This window comes from Argentina anserina, chromosome 3 (assembly GCF_933775445.1).
Source record: "Argentina anserina chromosome 3, drPotAnse1.1, whole genome shotgun sequence".
NCBI lineage: Eukaryota > Viridiplantae > Streptophyta > Magnoliopsida > Rosales > Rosaceae > Argentina > Argentina anserina.
In genome coordinates, this window is record NC_065874.1 from 9,307,533 (window position 1) to 9,325,140 (window position 17,608).

A 17,608-nucleotide genomic window follows, 5' to 3' on the forward strand; every position below is an offset into this window, starting at 1 on the left:
GCTTGGAAATCTTCTCTGAAGGGAAGAGGGAATTGAAAGTCTCTTTCATGTATTTTGGTCATTGATGGGGCTGCAGCTCCTCTATGAAGCCCTGTGCTCATGTTTGGCCGTCTGCTGTTTTGTTCTGTTTTCTATCTCTCTTGTTTGTTGTTGTAGAATCTTTGTCCAATAGGGAAAGCAGAAGAAATGGAACAGGTAAGATAGATATATAGCAAGTCTCATTTGATACGCATCTATGCCTACATATTTGTGTCTTTCTTGTTGAGATCTAAATATTTGTGTCACACATCATCTTACCTTTGTAGGGATATGCTGCTATTCTTATAAACTCTCTCATTTTGAAGTCCTGATTCCTGAACAGGATGGATTAGACTGTTATATCTAATCTTTTTCTAGACACTATAAACAGATATCTGTTCTGAATTCCAGATTTTTGGTATATCAGCTAAAAGGCAGAGGAAGTTTTCGTTTTTATGATCGAATTCCTGTAGTTACTATGCACTTTGAGTTCAGGATTTGAAAACAAGAACCCTCTGGACAGAAGCAGAAAATTCGGTAGATTTTTACTGATAAGAGTAATCCCATATGACACTGGAAAATAATCAATCTGATTAGAATGATCACAGATGCAGCTAATCAAAAGAAACTACTTAAGCTCAATAAAACACTAGGTCAAGTGGAAACAAACAATAATATGATGATTTAACTACAAAAACAAAGAGAAAGTTACAAAGGAAACAGAACAAGAGGCACCAACCAGTGCTTCCCGGTCAAGTCCCCGTTTATTGAAAATACAAGAAAGCCAAAACAAGGTTGAATCTTGGAAACTAGAACAGAAACATGATCAAAAGAACATTGATCACACCTACTCAACTCCAAGCTTCTTCCTCATCTCCGCAACAAAGCCACACACCTTGTCCTGGTCAGGAAGAGACTTTGACACACTCTCCTTCTCCAAACACCTCTTCACCCAAGCCATGAACTTTGGGCACTCTGGCGCAATACTGAAGTTGCCGTATTTCTCATACACAGAGAACCATGAATAGAAAGGAACGAGTGTCACATCCACAAATCCAAGGGTCTCACCACCAAAGAAAGGCTTGTCTCCAAGCTCGACTTCTAGCAACTTAATACAGTCGATGAAGTCCTTCTTTGCTGCCTCCTGATCTTCTCCTTTCATTGTCCATGTCTTCCTCCCTACATCATATATCTGCATTTCCATTTAACATACATTTCAGAAAAATTAAAGGCTCAAATTTGAGGTAATCAAAGACTCATTATAGCACTTGCAAGTTGCAACTCAAAGTCTCAAACTACGTTCATAAAAAAACTATGTTCATCACTCACACATCGTTCTTACAGTGTTTTCAATTTTGCTGACACAAAAAATAGTGAAACATCATATATAGGTCAAATGTCAAAACCTAAACCCCAAATCTAACCACATAAAAAGAATCTTATTTCCATTTAGTTATCTTCAGTTCTTCACAAAATGAATCCAAGAAACAATTTTTTCCTTATCATGACAAAAATTGCTTGTATCGCCATTTCTTCTGCCAAAGAATCCTAAAGATCACATCTTGGTCACACAATCATACGATTGAAACATAAATACAAAAAACCCATTTCAAATCAAACAGATTAATGTCTCAAACACATTCCAGACCATATATGCTAGGAAAAGTTACCTTCTTGTCCACAAAGTCGGCCCAGAACCTTGCTTGGGATCTGAGGTAAGGATCGGAGGGCAACAGTGGCTTATTAGTCCAAACCTCGTCAATGTACTGAAGAGCAATGACAGACTCGCAGACCGGTTTGCCGTTGTGAATGAGAACCGGGATCTTCTTGTGAACTGGGTTAGACTGGAGCAACAGCGGGCTCTTGTTCCTCAGGTTCTCGTCCTTGTACTCGTACTTGACGCCTTTCTCAGCCAGAGCAATCCTCAGCCTCATCCCAAAAGGGCTAGGCCAGAAGTCCAACAACACAACCTCATCCGCCATTGAAGTGATTAAAGATTATACTCTGATATGAGAAACACAGAAACTGAAACTGCAGAAGGGTGCGAGATGAGAGCTTATGGTTAGAGATATGAAGCAGTGGTGGTGTGATGAAGTGTTAGTGGGTAAGAATATTTATAGAGACATGAAGTGAGGGGTTTGCCATTTGGTCAAGGTCGTGAAATGGAAATAAGAGAGATGTAGATATCGTATTTTGCTCCTTTGTCCCACATTCGAGATTGTTCCTTTGAGATGGGCATTGCTACTACGTCACTGCTTATATATGCACCAAAAATCATCAGAGTTTTATGCTATTGGTACACGACGTCTTTTTATATGGCAAAATCAATCACTCTTGGACAACTACTTAGAGGACCGATGCAATTCTTAACTAAAGTCTTACCTGCTAATTTAAAGAAACTTCAACATAGAGACGGAGTGACCCGAGCTACTTTCGTCGGCAGCTGAAGGAGAGTGTTCCCGAATCTCTTGCTGATCAAGAAAAGGTACTTTAGTCTTGTAATTGGGATCTTTATGAATATCTTCAAAATTACGTCCTAAAATAATTAGCGGAAATGAATAGCCCCTAAGATGCTACATTTAAGTTTTTCGTGGGTCGAAATCATAACTTTTCACTCACGAAATTGAGACTATGTCACTAGATCAATACTCGACACAAGAATACAATATTATTTTCAATATCTTAAAAAATTATTTTAATACGAATTAGTGCGTCATGTTAACAGAGGAGAAACATTTTATCCATACGCATATCTCAACACTAATTAACATTATTATTATCAAACAAGTCAAATGAACTTATTTCTGGTCTGAACTCCCAACCTCCCCGCTATAGAATGAAGACTAATGACATATCATACCGGCCACCCGTTTAAGACCATGATTGATGCATCATACCGGCCAATATAGACATCTCATTACACATGTATCGGCAAGAAGACAAGGTATGACGCACAAACAAAGTGTAATGGTAGGGGACTTGGGCTTAAGCCCACTATACACCAAGAGGTAGAGCATTTGAAAACTTAAGACTAACAAAATCAGTTCATGGCAACCTTGGTGATGGGCCTTCACGAGGTGGCCGAACGCCAACACCAACACGTTGAAACCTAAATCTTGCCAATAGTGTTATCAACTAGGATCCGAGAATAATTAGATCTGGAGGTGGCAATGGTACACAATTTTATTCTAATCAATTCATATACCAACCGTACTAAATATATTGGCACCAAATCGGTACATGGTACACGGTACAATATACCGTATCATACTTCAAAATATGGTTGGTAGGTGATACAAGGTTTTTGTGTACCATGGTATGTCGTACCAACCGAAATAAAAGTTTTATATAAAAAATCCCAATATATATATATATATCCATGGTGAGTCAAACTTAGTCTTCTTCCATACAAGTTGAAGCCAACTACCACTATGCTATCATTACAATTACAACAACTCATGCAAAACAATATATATTCTTAAAAACTATATATATTCATAAATATTTCAGCCGTAGATTTTAGTGAAAAATAAATCTCAACTGTAAATTTTTGGACTTTGGCATGTTTAATTTATGACTTTGTACTTGGTAATTTGGTTGAAGTTGTATAAAACTTTGTATTTGTGCTATTATTTGTTATTACTTATTTGAATTGGCTCTTTAAATTTTTGGGTTATAAACATATTGGTAGAAGCTCATTACGAACCATACAAACTGAGTATCAACCGTACCAACTTAGTATCAATCGTATCAATTAGTTGGTATACCAACTATATTGGTTAGTTAAAATGGTGGATTTTTCATACTAATTATATGTAGGTTGGTACATGGTATTAGAAAAATGAAGTTGGTATATACCTACCAATCCACCCATAACTAGATCTCATGTGACAACATGACCTAACTAGGCTGGTGCTTAAGAAGCACTAGAGGTAGATAGGTCATGCATACCACATCGCCTAGGGGACCAAGTTGTTGTGTTTATGTGTGTTTGCCAAGATTTCTCTAATGAGACGCATTTTGAGGTGAAACCTTAAGATTAAAACTTTGTGGACTGAAGGGTCTCAACGGACAATACCTGACACGACTGATCTGTTGCATATGGTACCAAAGTCTACCAAGAAGTGTTCAGATGAGAACGTTAAGCCCCCAAGACGAAAGATTATACTTTTATCTTGATTGTTAAGCTTTTATGAGGACCCCCGGGGCTACAAAATTTGTTTAAATTCTAATTCTGATGTAAGATTTACTTTTATCTTGATTGTTAAGGTGTAAAGAATACTTTCTTGTTTAGTTTTATAGATAAACTCTATGCATCTTCAATTATATAAGTTACCAATGATTAATAAGAATGATTACATAGCTTGCAGCTAATCACTAAAAACTACTTCTCCTCAAGAACGAATTCTTTTAGGATAAGAAAATGATACAGTATACTTGTAAAAGTGAAAACAGAATTGGTCTACTCATATTATTACGAACCCCCTTTATATAGAAAAATATTACATGGAAATATATCAATCAATTTAATGACAATGAATGAGAATTGATCAGTTACATAATTTAGATCCGTAATTATCAATAGTGATTGCCCAATTGTCTCCGTCAGTTACCTGACGAAGGCACACTAATAAGGAAATAATGTTTTTCCTTTAACACTTCTCCTTGTGACAAGTCAAATACATAGTAGTGCGTGAACTGTTACCTCATCAAAAACATTGCCAAATGATAAAACCCAATGGACAAAATGAATCTTGGTTGAAGGAAAAAAGAGTACAATACACTAATGACATGTGTGGGTCTAGACTCCCCCTAAAGTCTACCCCTCCCCATGACTCTTACTTTAATTAAGAGAGTTTGGAAAGTTTTCGCATTCCTATATCTTTTACATGTTTCTCAAACGTAACTTTAGGCAATGACTTGGTGAATAAATCTGCCACATTCTCCTCAAATTTAACTTGGTTCACTTGAATCTTGAGGAGAGCTTGTTGTTGCTGATCGTAGAAAAACTTTGGAGATATATGTTTAGTATTGTCACCCTTGATATAACCTAGTTTCATCTGTTCGATGCAAGCTGCATTATCTTCATAAATGCACGTAGGCTCTTCAGTGGTAGAACTTAAACCACTAGTTCCTCGAATATGAGTAATGATGGACCTCAACCATACGCACTCACGAACCGCCTCATGTAGAGCAATAATCTCTGAGTGGTTTGAAGAGGTACCCACAAGGGTTTGCTTGGTTGATCTCCAAGATATTGTCGTTTTTCCAATAGTTAATACATAACCAGTTTGGGAATGGCCTTTATGTGGGTCAGAAAGATACCCAGCATCATCAAAACCAACCAAAACATTATTTGGGGTTTCAGAGTAGGGGATAGTAATTTTGTCATCGACCTTTTCTTTAGGAACTGTAATTCCATTTGCGGATCCTCTTGTCTTAATGTAAGGAAAGAATAAACCCAAGTCAATGGTTCCTTTTAGGTATCGAAATATGTTCTTGACACCACTCCAATGACACTGCGTAGGCGCTGAGCTAAATTTAGCTAACAAGTTCACTGAGAATGCAATATCTGGTCGAGTACATTGGGCTAAGTACAATAATGCGCCTATTGCACTTAGGTAGGGAGTTTCAGCTCCTAATACCTCTTCGTTATCTTCTTGTGGGTGAAACGGATCTTTCTTTACATCCAAACTTCGACCGATCATGGGAGTGCTAAAAGGGTGCACTTTGTCCATGTTAAATCGCCCGAGCATATTTTGGACATATGCAGACTGGTGGATTAAAATTCCACAAGCTCGGTGCTCTAGTTCAAGGCCTAGACAAAACCGAGTTTTCCCAAGATCTTTCATCTCAAATTCGGATTTCAAATAGCTCGTGGTTTCTCTTATTTCATCAAGAGTGCCTATTATGTTCAATGTCATCAATATATACAGCTACAATAGCAAATCCGGAACTTGTTTTCTTTAAAATACGCAGGGGCACAATTCATTATTCTTATATCCTTTCCCAATCAAGTAGTCACTTAGACGGTATACCACATCCGCCCAGATTGCTTAAGTCCGTAAAGTGAGCGTTTCAACCTGATTTCAAACGCACTCCGTGGTTTAGAGTCACTTAACTTGGGCAATTGAAGGCCATCAGGCACTTTCATATATATCTCAGAATCTAGATCCCCATAGAGATATGATGTAACCACATCCATAAGCTGCATGTCTAGTCATTCGGAAACTACCAAACTAATAAGGTAGCGAAACATTATGACGTCCATTACGGGAGAGTATGTCTCCTCATAGTCAATTCCAAGGCATTGTGAGAAACCTTGCGCCACAAGGCGAGCCTTGTACCTTATGACTTTGTTCTTCTCATTACGCTTTCTGACAAATACCCATTTATGTCCTACAGGCTTTACACTTGGTGGGGTTAGCACTACTGGACCAAATACCTGTCTTTTTGCCAGTGAATCTAATTCTACCTGGATTGCGTCTTTCAATTTAGGCCAATATGCTCTTTTTTGACATTCTACAACAGAGCGTGGTTTGATATCATCATGCTCTATTATTTCATGAGAAACGTTATATGCAAATGCATCATCAATGTGTATGGAAGATTCTTCCATCAACTCATGTGCACTCTCATAATTCGTTGAGATTTCTTTGTTCTCTGAAATCATACCAAACATCGGAGCCTCATCCAGTAATGATTCATGGACATAACTATAATCATAGATAATCTCATGAGATGGATTCTCCAAATCGATGATTAATGGATCTGGTTGTGCCTTAGTCGCTCTTTTCTTCCTTGGGCGAGTATCAGTCGAACCAAATGGCCTCCCTTTCTTCCTTTGAGAAGCCATGGCCTCAACCACACCTCCACTAAGTGTGGTTGTAGTGCCTCCTACTACGGCACCGTGCCCCTTTTTGGGGACTTCTAACCTTCCAGGCACATTTGCAGTTGGTGTATGTGATCTTGTCACTTTAGCGATATCAGAAAACGCATCAGGCATCGAATATGCTACGTTCTGAAGATCGATTATTCTTTTCACTTCACTTTCACATTGTGGAGTGCGGGGATCAAAATGAGATTGAGTGGGCACAAACCATGACAATTCCTGTCGTTCCCTTCGAAAATCATTTTTCTTATCTCCCCCTAACGACGGGAAGACTGTCTCATCAAAGTGACAATCCACAAATTTAGCGGTAAAACGATCGCCTGTCAAAGGTTCTAAATAGAAAATAATTGTTGGGGATTCATATCCAACATAAATACATAGTCGTCTATGAGGACCCATTTTTGTGCGTTGTGGGGGCGCAATAGACACATATGCAGCACAACCAAATATGCGTAAGTGTGAAATGTCAGACTCATATCTAGTAACCATCTGGTATGCATAAAATGGTTGGCTAGTAGTAGGTCTAAAACGAATAAACAAGGCTGCGTGCAATATTGCATAACCCCATGCACTGATAGGTAAATTGGTGCGCATAACAAGTGCCCTAGCCACCATCTGTAACCTTTTGATGGTGGCTTCAGCGAGACCTTTTTGTGTATGCACATGGGGAACAAGATGCTCTACATCGATCCCAATAGACATGCAATAATCATCAAATGCTTTGATGTAAACTCTCCAGCATTATCAAGCCTTATAGACTTAATATGGTGATCAGGGTGGTGAGCCCTTAAACGAATAATATGTGCTAGAAGTTTTGCAAATGCAGCGTTTCGTGTGGACAATAATGCAACATGTGACCAGCGAGTCGAAGCATCTACCAGAACCATAAAATACTTAAATGGCCCGCATTCTAGATGGATAGGTCCACAAATATCACCTTGTATCCTTTGTAAGAATGAAATGTTTTGTTTCGTATCTTTAGCATAGGAAGGTCTCGATCCTGTTTTTGCCAAAGAGCAGGCTTTGCAAAGTGACTGATGTGCCTTGAAAATAGTCATTGAGGCAGAGGGAGGGAACACTTCTAGTATTTTAGAAGGTAATGACTGCATTGGAGCAATGTAACGAGCATTGTGCATCATATTGGGTTGTTGTCCCCTTTTATTTTTCCCTCGAAAGAAGGGATGTCTGTGAGAATTATTTAGAATACAGACCATCATGTCCCGACCAGGATGTCCTAATCGGTCATGCCAAAGCATGTATAAGTCAGTGTCCTAAATTTCATCATTGGTGACAACATAGGATTCAATAATCCGAATGGTAGTAAGATATAGTCCATTGTCTTGACTCTTCATCTTCTCTAAAACACGTGTCCTTCCACATTCAAGAGAAGTAATACACAAATATTCACTTCCATTCTCACAATAAGTGTTCAGATGATAACTGTTGGTGCAAATATCTTTGAAGCTTAACAAGGTTTGAGGGGCTCTAGGTGCATATAGAGCATTGGTGATTTTTAACAAAGTGCCATTTGGCAAGAAAAATTGGGCAGTTCCTCGCCCTTTTACTATTTGGTCGGATCCAGTCATAGTAGACAAACATGAATTATAAGGAATTAATTCAACAAATAATTGCGGTTTCCTTAATATAGTGTGGGTAGTCGCACAATCTGCTAATCACTCTATTTCTCCTTGATTCATTCCTACAATTAAATTTTGATATGATCATTAAAAATATATATCTCATATGCAGTAGAGTGTTTTAGTGTAGGTCGAATGATATACTTTTCATTCTATTTTTTATGGATGTATTGCTTTACATCATTAATAGTGATATTTCCGGACCATGTATAATAATTTAAAAACTTGAACAATCTCAATACTTCAGAATAAAATATGAAAATTTATTAATAATCCAACGGTAATCAAAATAAGTCTCATACATAGAAATCCAATTTCAACAAACCATTATTGAAAAATAAACTTTAAGACCAAATCAATAGTCTAATTAAAATAATGCATTACGCCTTCACACTCAACTTGGAAATAAATGAAAAAGATTAATCAAAATCTGGAGTATCGCTTGACTTGGCATGGTCCATCTTGCCATTAAAGTCCGAGATTGTGAGGTTGACATTAGGTTCAGGACCTTCTTCCTCCATATAGTGAGCCTCTTGTTCTCTAGACTCTCTATACCTCTTGTAATTGGCTGTTACTCTATTGCTTGCCTGGCAGTTCTTATACCAATGAGTAGTGTCTCCATACCTATAGCAAGGTTCATTGCCAACTCTTTCCCTTTTTACTTGGGGGGTTTTTCGGTGACTTTTGCACTTTGTGACCACTAGGTCCAGTGCCACCATGGCCACTAGGACCTACACCACCATCTCTGCGCCATACATTGGGAGGACGTCCACGGCATATACCACGGTCTCCAAATCCTTTTCCACGTGGTGTATTGCCCCCACTTGTGTAAGGGTCATCACGTCCAGTCCCCTTTGCTTTAGGGTTATTTCCATCATTCACCTTGCCATAGTTAGACTCGGAATTTTCTTTGTCCTAATAGGTCTGACATTATTGTTCAGAAGAACTTGATCATGACGCTTAGATACTTGCAACATGGTGATCAATTTAGGGAAGGTAGTGATTCTTTTGTTGTCATACTCCAACCTATACTGGTTCGCTAGTATAAGGGCCGAAGTAGGGAAAGTGGATAGAGTTTTCTAGATCATATCATCTTCTGTGAGTTCCTTGCCACATAAATTGAGACGTGCTTTCAGGCACAACATATCACTGTTGAAGTCATTAACCCTTTTGTAGTCAAGTAAATGGATTTCATTCCATTGGACAGTTAATTCTGAGAGCAAAGTGTCATGAATATTCCCAAAACGTCCCTTTAGGGCATCCCATAGTTCTTTGGGTGTTTTCAACTGAAGGTACTCCCATACCAAGCTTTGATCAATATTCTGCCTCAAGAACATTAGGGCATTGACTTTGGTTTTTGCCAACGGTTCATCTTTTTTGTCAGTGGGATGATAAATGGTAGTTGTGTAGTCCTTTCCCACAAACGTGGTTTCAATATCAAAAACCCAACGATGGTACTCAATTCCTTATGAGTCTAAAATGGCGAATTCGGGTCGAGTTTGGTCAGCCATCTTGATTTACCAGAATGGTAAATATTTCAGTTTTTTTTTTCGAAACGAGTCGCGGGTCGGAGGTCGCAGGTCGGAGATCACGGATCAGAGGTCGCATCGCCAATCTTGCTTGCGGCGTGTGTCCCGTCGCCTCAGAGATCGGGTGGTCGACGATCTGGGTCGGGTCGGAGATCGAGGGGGGGGGGGGTTGGCGATTCGGTTCGCGTCGGAGGCGATGTTGGGGCCGGGAGCAGGGGTGATGTCGCGGCCAGGAGTAGGAGGCGATGTCGCGGCGGGAGCATGAGGCGAGCCGCACCCATCTGGGCTGCTGGTCTCACCAGTCGGAGGCGAGCAGTTGGTCACGCCGATCGGAGGCGCATAGGTGCTGCTAGGGAGCGGCCGCCGGGAAGAAAAAAAAACTAGTGTTTTCAAAAAAAAATTTTGGCTAGAAACTCAGAGTAAAGCTAACGTGGTGATAACGTGTAAAAGTGAAAACGAAATTGGTCTACTCATTATTACGAACCCCCTTTATATAGGGGAAATATTACATGGAAAGATATCAATCAGTGTAATGACAATGAATGAGAATGATCCGTTACATAATTTAGATCCGTAATTATCAATACTGATTGCCCAATTATCTCCGTCAGTTACTTTGACGAATGCAAACTAATAAAGAAATAATGTTTTTCCTTTAACAATACTTAAGTATTTAGCCCGTTTTATATCAAGTAAACAATAATTCCATGATTTAAATACAAAAGAAAATTCTAACGAAGATTGAAAGAGCGCGGAACGAAAATTGGTCAAGTCCCCATTTACTGAAACTACAAGCAATCCAAAACAACATTGACATTGATGTCATCTACTCAATTCCAAGCTTCGTCCTAATCTCCATGACAAGGCTATAGACCTTGTCCTGGTCGGGAAGAGATTTTGACACACTCTCCTTCTCGAAACACCTCTTAACACAAGCAAATAACTTCGGGCACTCTCGTTCAACACTGAAGTTGCCGAATTTCTCATACACATAGAACCAAGAATAGATAGGAACTAGCGCCACGTCTACGAATCCAAGGGTCTCGCCCCCATAGAAAGGCTTGTCCCCAAGCTCTGCTTCCAGCAACTTAATGCAGTCTATGAATTCCTTTGTTGCTGCTTCAACTTCTTCTCCTTTTGTTGTCCATATCTTCCTCCCTATATCATATATCTCCAATTTAAAAAAAAAATTATATCTGCATTTTCCAAAACAAAAAGTTTTGTAAACTACGATCGTTTTAGTATTTGGGCAAGTTTAGAACCTCTGTTTACAGACAACACTTGAAAGTCAAATTAAACTATGTTGTTCAAAACTCCATTTAACACCGCTTTCAGGGCTGGCTCTTGATGTGTGCAATGCGGGCACTCGCACATGCCCCTCAATCTTTAGGTCCACCTGAGTGTCTAATATATATAAATCCATATGAATTCTGGACACCTGCAGTAGCTGCAAGGGATGGGACAGACAAATAACTAGACAACTCTATATATGTCTTAAAGATACTTTACCCTTTCTCACATAAAACCAGATGTAATATCCCGAAAATTCATACATAATTTCTAATGAGTTCTCTGATATTATTAATTTGGTCATTGTTCAAATTTATTTTACGAGGATGAAAACGAAAGGGTTCGAAAGATTAATTGTTCGGGAACGTTCAATTTGATGAGTCTAAGAGTTGACTTTTGAATCACTTTGTTTCTTAGCAAACTTCTTTCATGAAAGTCGTAGAGTTCGTCAATACGAATTCGTGGACACGCGGCACGCCTAAATCGGAGTTCGTATAAAAAAGTTACGAATCAAAAGATTTAGACATTTTTGGAAAATAGTATAAATAGGGGAATTAAAGAGAAAAATGGGAGAAAAATCAGAAATTTGGATCGGTACTGTTCATGGTACTGTTTACACCCGAAAATCCCAGATTTTTCTCTCCCCGAGCGGCTGATTTTGGGCCGCCGGATATCCGTCGTCCGCCCACCATAGAGTGGCGCACCGGTCACGTTTGAAGGTTGCTGCGTCCCCTGTCGATTGGTGGTAGCGCCACCCACTATCTCGCCGCCGTTTGAAAGCGGTGAAGCCCGAAAGTTTTCCCGAAAATGCATATTTCGCCAAACTTCAACTCATCGGATCTCCCTCCTCCGGCAACTAATCAATAAGATTCTTGTCCCATTTTGAAGGTCTTCTTCCATACTACAAACCCTCCAAAAGATTTAACCAAAATAGTTGTGTGCTAGGAGAATTGAAGAAAATAAATAATAGGTTTTAAATTGGGGCTTTTCGGTTTTTGTTAAATTGAAGTATTTAGGCTCAGAATTAGACTTTGTGGTGAACTAGGATGTTGTTAAGAATATCATTTAGATTGTGGTGGTGAAATTTGGTGGTCATTGGTGGCGGTCGGTGAACAGTGGTGCCGCATGAACAATGTTCATGAACAATAATTGTGAAACAGTAAATTGTAAACCCGAACAGTGTTTAGTAAAACAGTAAACATAAACAATATTTTGTGAACAACATTTAGTTGTACTGAAATCGTCACCTAATATTTTACGTATCGTTTTCTAAGCATTTTATCATGCTATTAGGTGACTGACAAAACGAGTGAGGGAATCGCTTTCGGCGTCGTGGAAGTTGCACGTGGGAATTAAGGTGAGTAAACCTCATAATGATCATCATGATCGAGTAGTAGTGTTATAATGATTGAATTTAGTTTGAGTTGTCACCATAGTTGTTGTATCACTAGTGTATAAAAATTATTTTAAAAATATGTTTTGGTTTAAATTACGTGAATTTGATCGTCTACGGTTCATGGGTAAGTGAAACATTAATTTAATAATTTATTTTTAAAAGGTTTTAGTGATTATGGACTATGGTGAATGTGAGTAAACCTCACCATGACGAGTCTACCATTGGCGGTGACTCATAGTTACGTTTTTGTTAAAAGATCGAACTATGACATGTATATGATATAGTGGGTTGTGTATGTGTATAAAATGGTAAATACGATACATATATATGAGTTGCTATATTATATACTGTTACGTTTTTATTTTCAAATGAATTATACTGTGGCAACTATATTTATTTTATTTGAGCAAAAGTCGCTTTGTTGTAGTACAATAACATGAGTGGATTGTTATTGTACGTGGTTTTAACATTGAGTTTTGTTAAAACGTTTTTTTGTCTTCGGACGTGTTTTTTTGTCTTCGGACGTGTTTTCTGTCTTCAGACCTGTCTTCGGACGTGTTGGCAGTATCAGAACCAAGCGTTGGCTAGGTGACAGTTACGATTCAGTTAGAGTTTTAGTCTGTATGCTGGTGTACTGTATGAGGGGTAACATATGAGTTACCTGCTTATGAGTACCTATATTTTTGTGATATTGGGTAACACATGGGTTGCCCAGTGTCTGACGACGTACTGCATGAGGGGTAACAGATGAGTACCTGGGTCTCATGAGTACCCGTATTATAAATGTAATTTGGGTAAACAAATGAGTTGCCCAATGTCTCATGAGCACTTATATTTTCAGATATTATTGGACATCTAGATGGGTCGTCGTGTGACTTATGAGTGCATTTATAATTAAATATTTTTAGTATTTTTCTCTTGTATACTATGTGTGTTATATTGTTGGTTTACTCTTACGAGCTGCAAAGCTTACCGGATTTGTGTTTACAATCTCGGTACACCTATTTGATGGTGTAGGGGATAGTTTTGCAGGTGTGAAAACATAAATTTTGTATATGTTGTCTTAGCGTTTCTCAACCTCATCAGACAACACATAATTGAATATATGCTGTCCAAAATTTGGCGAGTGTGAGAAGTTCAATAATTTGGAACGTTTCTCAAACTTTAAGAAATGTGGGAAACATAATATAACACATACGTGTTATGTGCTGACTGAAATATTGTGGAGTTAAATTTTGAAAAGCTCAGAGACCACATTTTTACTATGTGATGTTTGAGTTATAGGACTTGAAATACGTATGGAATCAAAATTAAATCGACAACCCTAATTCGAACACTTTATCTGAAGACAAAATTTCACGGCCCTAAAATAAAATTTCAGTTCCCTCTCTGCCCAGCCACTCAATATCAAGTCTCTCGGCATGTGACCACAATCTTGGACTCCTGCGACCTCCACCTCCGACCCTACGACAATGTCGTAAAATAAAAATCCTCAACTCTTGGATCTAACTCCAAAATAAAAGATCCCCAAACCTCTCAGTACGACATTCACATTCCTCGTCCAATCTCAGATCTTCTCTTCCTAACTTTCGACGACGATAGCCCTTTAGCTCATGATAGCGACGACATCGAACTTATTCCTCACGACCTTCAACCACTACATGTCCCTCACAGAGATTCCAAACCTTCAGCTTCGACGACGTCTTCCCTTTACATCTCGTCACCACCTCCGGCCACCCTGATGGATATCCCTCCTTTGGTGGAGGAGAGAAACATACGAAGTGTTTCAATGACTAAGAATAAAAGAATGGAAAGAGATGTACGGGAGACAGTTAAGGAAATTGAATGGAGAAAGTAATAGAGTTAATTAAGGCAATCATGCATGGCCACAAGTTAATTATGAGAGTTGGCTATAAAACCCGTACGCTCCTTTCATTCAATAATAAGTTTTGTAGAAAACCAAACCAGTAGAGTTTGAGAAACAGAAAGCCTCACTTTGCGTGAGAGAGAAATCCTCTTGAGAATAATCCAAGAGAGACTAGTTAGCCACAATATTTATTGTGAGATTGAGTATTGTAATTCCATTTTTTCATAGTGGAAAAAATCGTTTCTTTTGTTATCTCATTGTGATTATACAAAGCGTGGGAAAAGTCAGATCCTGGGATAACTCATTATCCGTGGGCCTTGTATTAGGCGGTGTTATTTGTAATCTTTCCCAACAAGTGGTATCAGAGCTTCGGCTCTGCACGGTTTAGCTTGTGTCATTCACAATGGAAGAATCAACCTCGACGTCATCACCGACGATGGTTAAATTAACCTATTCAAATTACTCCATTTGGAAGCCCAGAATGGAGGACATTTTGTACTGCAAAGATTTATTTCAACCTTTGCAGAATGAAGGGGCAAAACCGGCTGAAAAAACTGATGCTGAATGGACATTAATGAATAGGAAAATTGTGGGGCAAATCCGACAATGGATTGACCAGAGTGTCTTTCATCATGTAGCGCAAGAAACAGTTGCGTACACATTATGGACAAAACTCGAGTCCATGTATGAAAGAAAAACAGCTCAGAATAAAGCCTCTACGATCCGGCGGTTGGTGAACTTTAAGTATAAGGAGACAAGGAGTGTCTCTGAACACTTGAGTGACTTTCAGGGATTGGTGAATCAACTCACCAATATGAAGATGGTGCTTGAAGATGAAATGCAAGCGTTATTACTCCTTAGCTCATTGCCAGACAATTGGGACACGCTTGTGGTCTCATTAAGTAATTCAGCTCCACAAGGTGTTCTAACATTGGATACAGTTAAAGATAGCTTGTTCAATGAAGAATCAAGGAGGAAGGAGCAAGGGATGCCAATAGAGGCTGAGGCACTTGTCACTGAATATCGTGGAAGAAGCATCAACAGGAGATCCCACATTAGAGACAAGTCTAGAGGTAGGTCAAGGGAAAGGTTCAGAGGTAAGCCAATGACCAAAAAAGACGTGGAGTGTTATCATTGTGGCGAGAAAGGCCACATGAAGAGAGAATGCAGGAAGCTCAGAAGGGAGCAATCGGGAAATGGTGATGCAAGCAATGTTGCTGCTACCATTTCTCATGGAGATGAGGTCATCTTTGTTTGTGATGCTGGTCATATCAATTTGGCATCACAGGATACCTGCTGGGTTGTGGATTCTGGTGCATCATTCCATGTAACCTCACGAAGGGACTTCTTTACCTCTTATACAAGAGGTGATTTTGGTCATGTGAGGATGGGGAATGATAATACATCCCAGATTGTGGGAAGAGGAGATGTTTCCCTAGAAACAAACACTGGTTGTCGTCTAACATTGAAAGACGTGAGACATGTTCCAGATATGCGTCTCAATCTCATATCCACAGGATTGCTAGACGAAGAAGGTTATACTAGTGTGTTTGGGGATAAGAAATGGAAGCTAACGCAAAGTTCCCTGGTGATAGCCCGAGGCAAGAAGGTAAATACCCTTTATTGTATAGAATCCAAAGTCAATAATGGGTTCGTTAATGCTCTCGGAGAAGACTCCTCATTTGAGCTATGGCATAAACGGCTTAGACATATGAGTGAGAATGGACTTCGAATTCTGGCCAAAAGAGAGACATTAGCCGGGTTGAAAGGCAAATGTATGTCTCTTAAACCATGTTCACATTGCTTGGCTGGAAAGCAACATAGAGCTTCTTTCTCCTACAAAACCCCACATAGAAGACCAAGTGTTTTAGATTTGGTGCATTCTAATCTTTGTGGTCCAATGACCACGAGTACTCATGGAGGTGCATGGTACTTTGTTACCTTTATTGATGATCATTCCAGAAAGGTTTGGGCATTTGCGCTCAAGACAAAAGATCAGGTGTTTGATGTATTCAAACAATTTCATGCCAGTGTTGAACGAGAAACTAGCAGAAAGTTAAAGTGCGTCCGCACTGACAACGGAGGAGAGTATATGGGAGCTTTCAGACGTTACTGCATCAGTAACGGAATCAGGCATGAACGATCTGTTCCAAAGACTCCACAGCATAACGGAGTGGCTGAGAGGATGAACAGAACTATTGTCGAAAGGGTGAGGACAATGTTATCTCATGCTAAGTTGCCCAAGAGCTTTTGGGGTGAAGCTCTACTGAGCGCTGTTGATTTGATCAACCTATCTCCTTCAGCACCATTGAATGGTGAAGTTCCAAACAAGTTTTGGACTGGAAAAGAGGTATCCTACAACCACCTGAAGGTGTTCGGTTGTAGAGCATTTGTTCATATTCCCAAAGATGAAAGATCAAAGCTCGACCCCAAGTCGAAGGAGTGCATCTTCTTGGGATATGGAAATGAAGAATTCGGGTACAGGCTATGGGATCCTGTCAAGAAAAAGATTGTCAGGAGTAGAGATGTTGTTTTCTTTGAAGATGAGAATATTGAAGATATTCAAAAAGGTACCAACGTGAAGCCTGTCAATCCCAGAGAATATCCAATTAACTTGGATCCAGTTTCTCGTCAAGAGATTCATAGGGGAGATTTAGTTGAAGATATTGGAGATGTAAATAATGAACCTCCAATGAATAATGATCCAGCTGAAGAAGCAGCTGATGAAATGGTTGAAGGTAATGAGAATGAAGAACAAGATCCTCAAGAACCTCAATTAAGAAGGTCACGTAGGATACCTAAGCCCCAAACAAAGTATCCTGCAACAGAGTATGTGTTACTCACTGAAGGGGGAGAACCAGAGTCTTATGAAGAAGCTCTGATAAATGACCACAAGGGGGAGTGGTTGAAAGCCATGCAAGAAGAGATGCAATCCTTGCATGAGAACCAGACTTATGAGCTGGTAGAGTTACCCAAAGG

At 39.3% G+C, this 17,608-nt stretch overlaps 2 protein-coding genes across 4 annotated transcripts in view; both read right to left on the reverse strand.

The window, feature by feature from the left end:
- Positions 1 to 672: 672 nt before the first annotated feature.
- Positions 673 to 2,118, reverse strand: LOC126789390 (probable glutathione S-transferase). The gene is made up of 2 exons (XM_050515533.1): positions 1,689 to 2,118; positions 673 to 1,210 (listed from the first exon to the last, which is right to left on the reverse strand). The coding sequence occupies exons 1-2, from the start codon at positions 1,998 to 2,000 to the stop codon at positions 866 to 868; spliced, it is 657 nt and encodes a 218-aa protein (XP_050371490.1). The 5' UTR covers positions 2,001 to 2,118; the 3' UTR covers positions 673 to 865.
- Positions 2,119 to 10,902: 8,784 nt separating this feature from the next.
- LOC126786174 (probable glutathione S-transferase) overlaps positions 10,903 to 17,608 on the reverse strand; it is a 28,848-nt gene continuing 22,142 nt past the window's right edge. For 2 of the 3 annotated variants that reach the window (XM_050511920.1, XM_050511921.1), the window contains exon 2: positions 10,903 to 11,247. In XM_050511920.1, coding sequence (XP_050367877.1) covers positions 10,903 to 11,247 — 345 coding nt within the window. The remainder of the gene's footprint in view (positions 11,248 to 17,608) is intronic. The other variant, XM_050511922.1, reaches the window with a different exon arrangement.

What these genes read in the sequence shown, in the direction of transcription:
- LOC126789390 (XM_050515533.1), bottom strand. Translation starts at nt 2,000, where the DNA reads ATGGCGGATGAGGTTGTGTTGTTGGACTTCTGGCCTAGCCCTTTTGGG. An exon ending in CCGACTTTGTGGACAAGAAG is followed by an intron (nt 1,211 to 1,688) that starts GTAACTTTTCCT and finishes ATGGAAATGCAG; the next exon opens with ATATATGATGTAGGGAGGAA.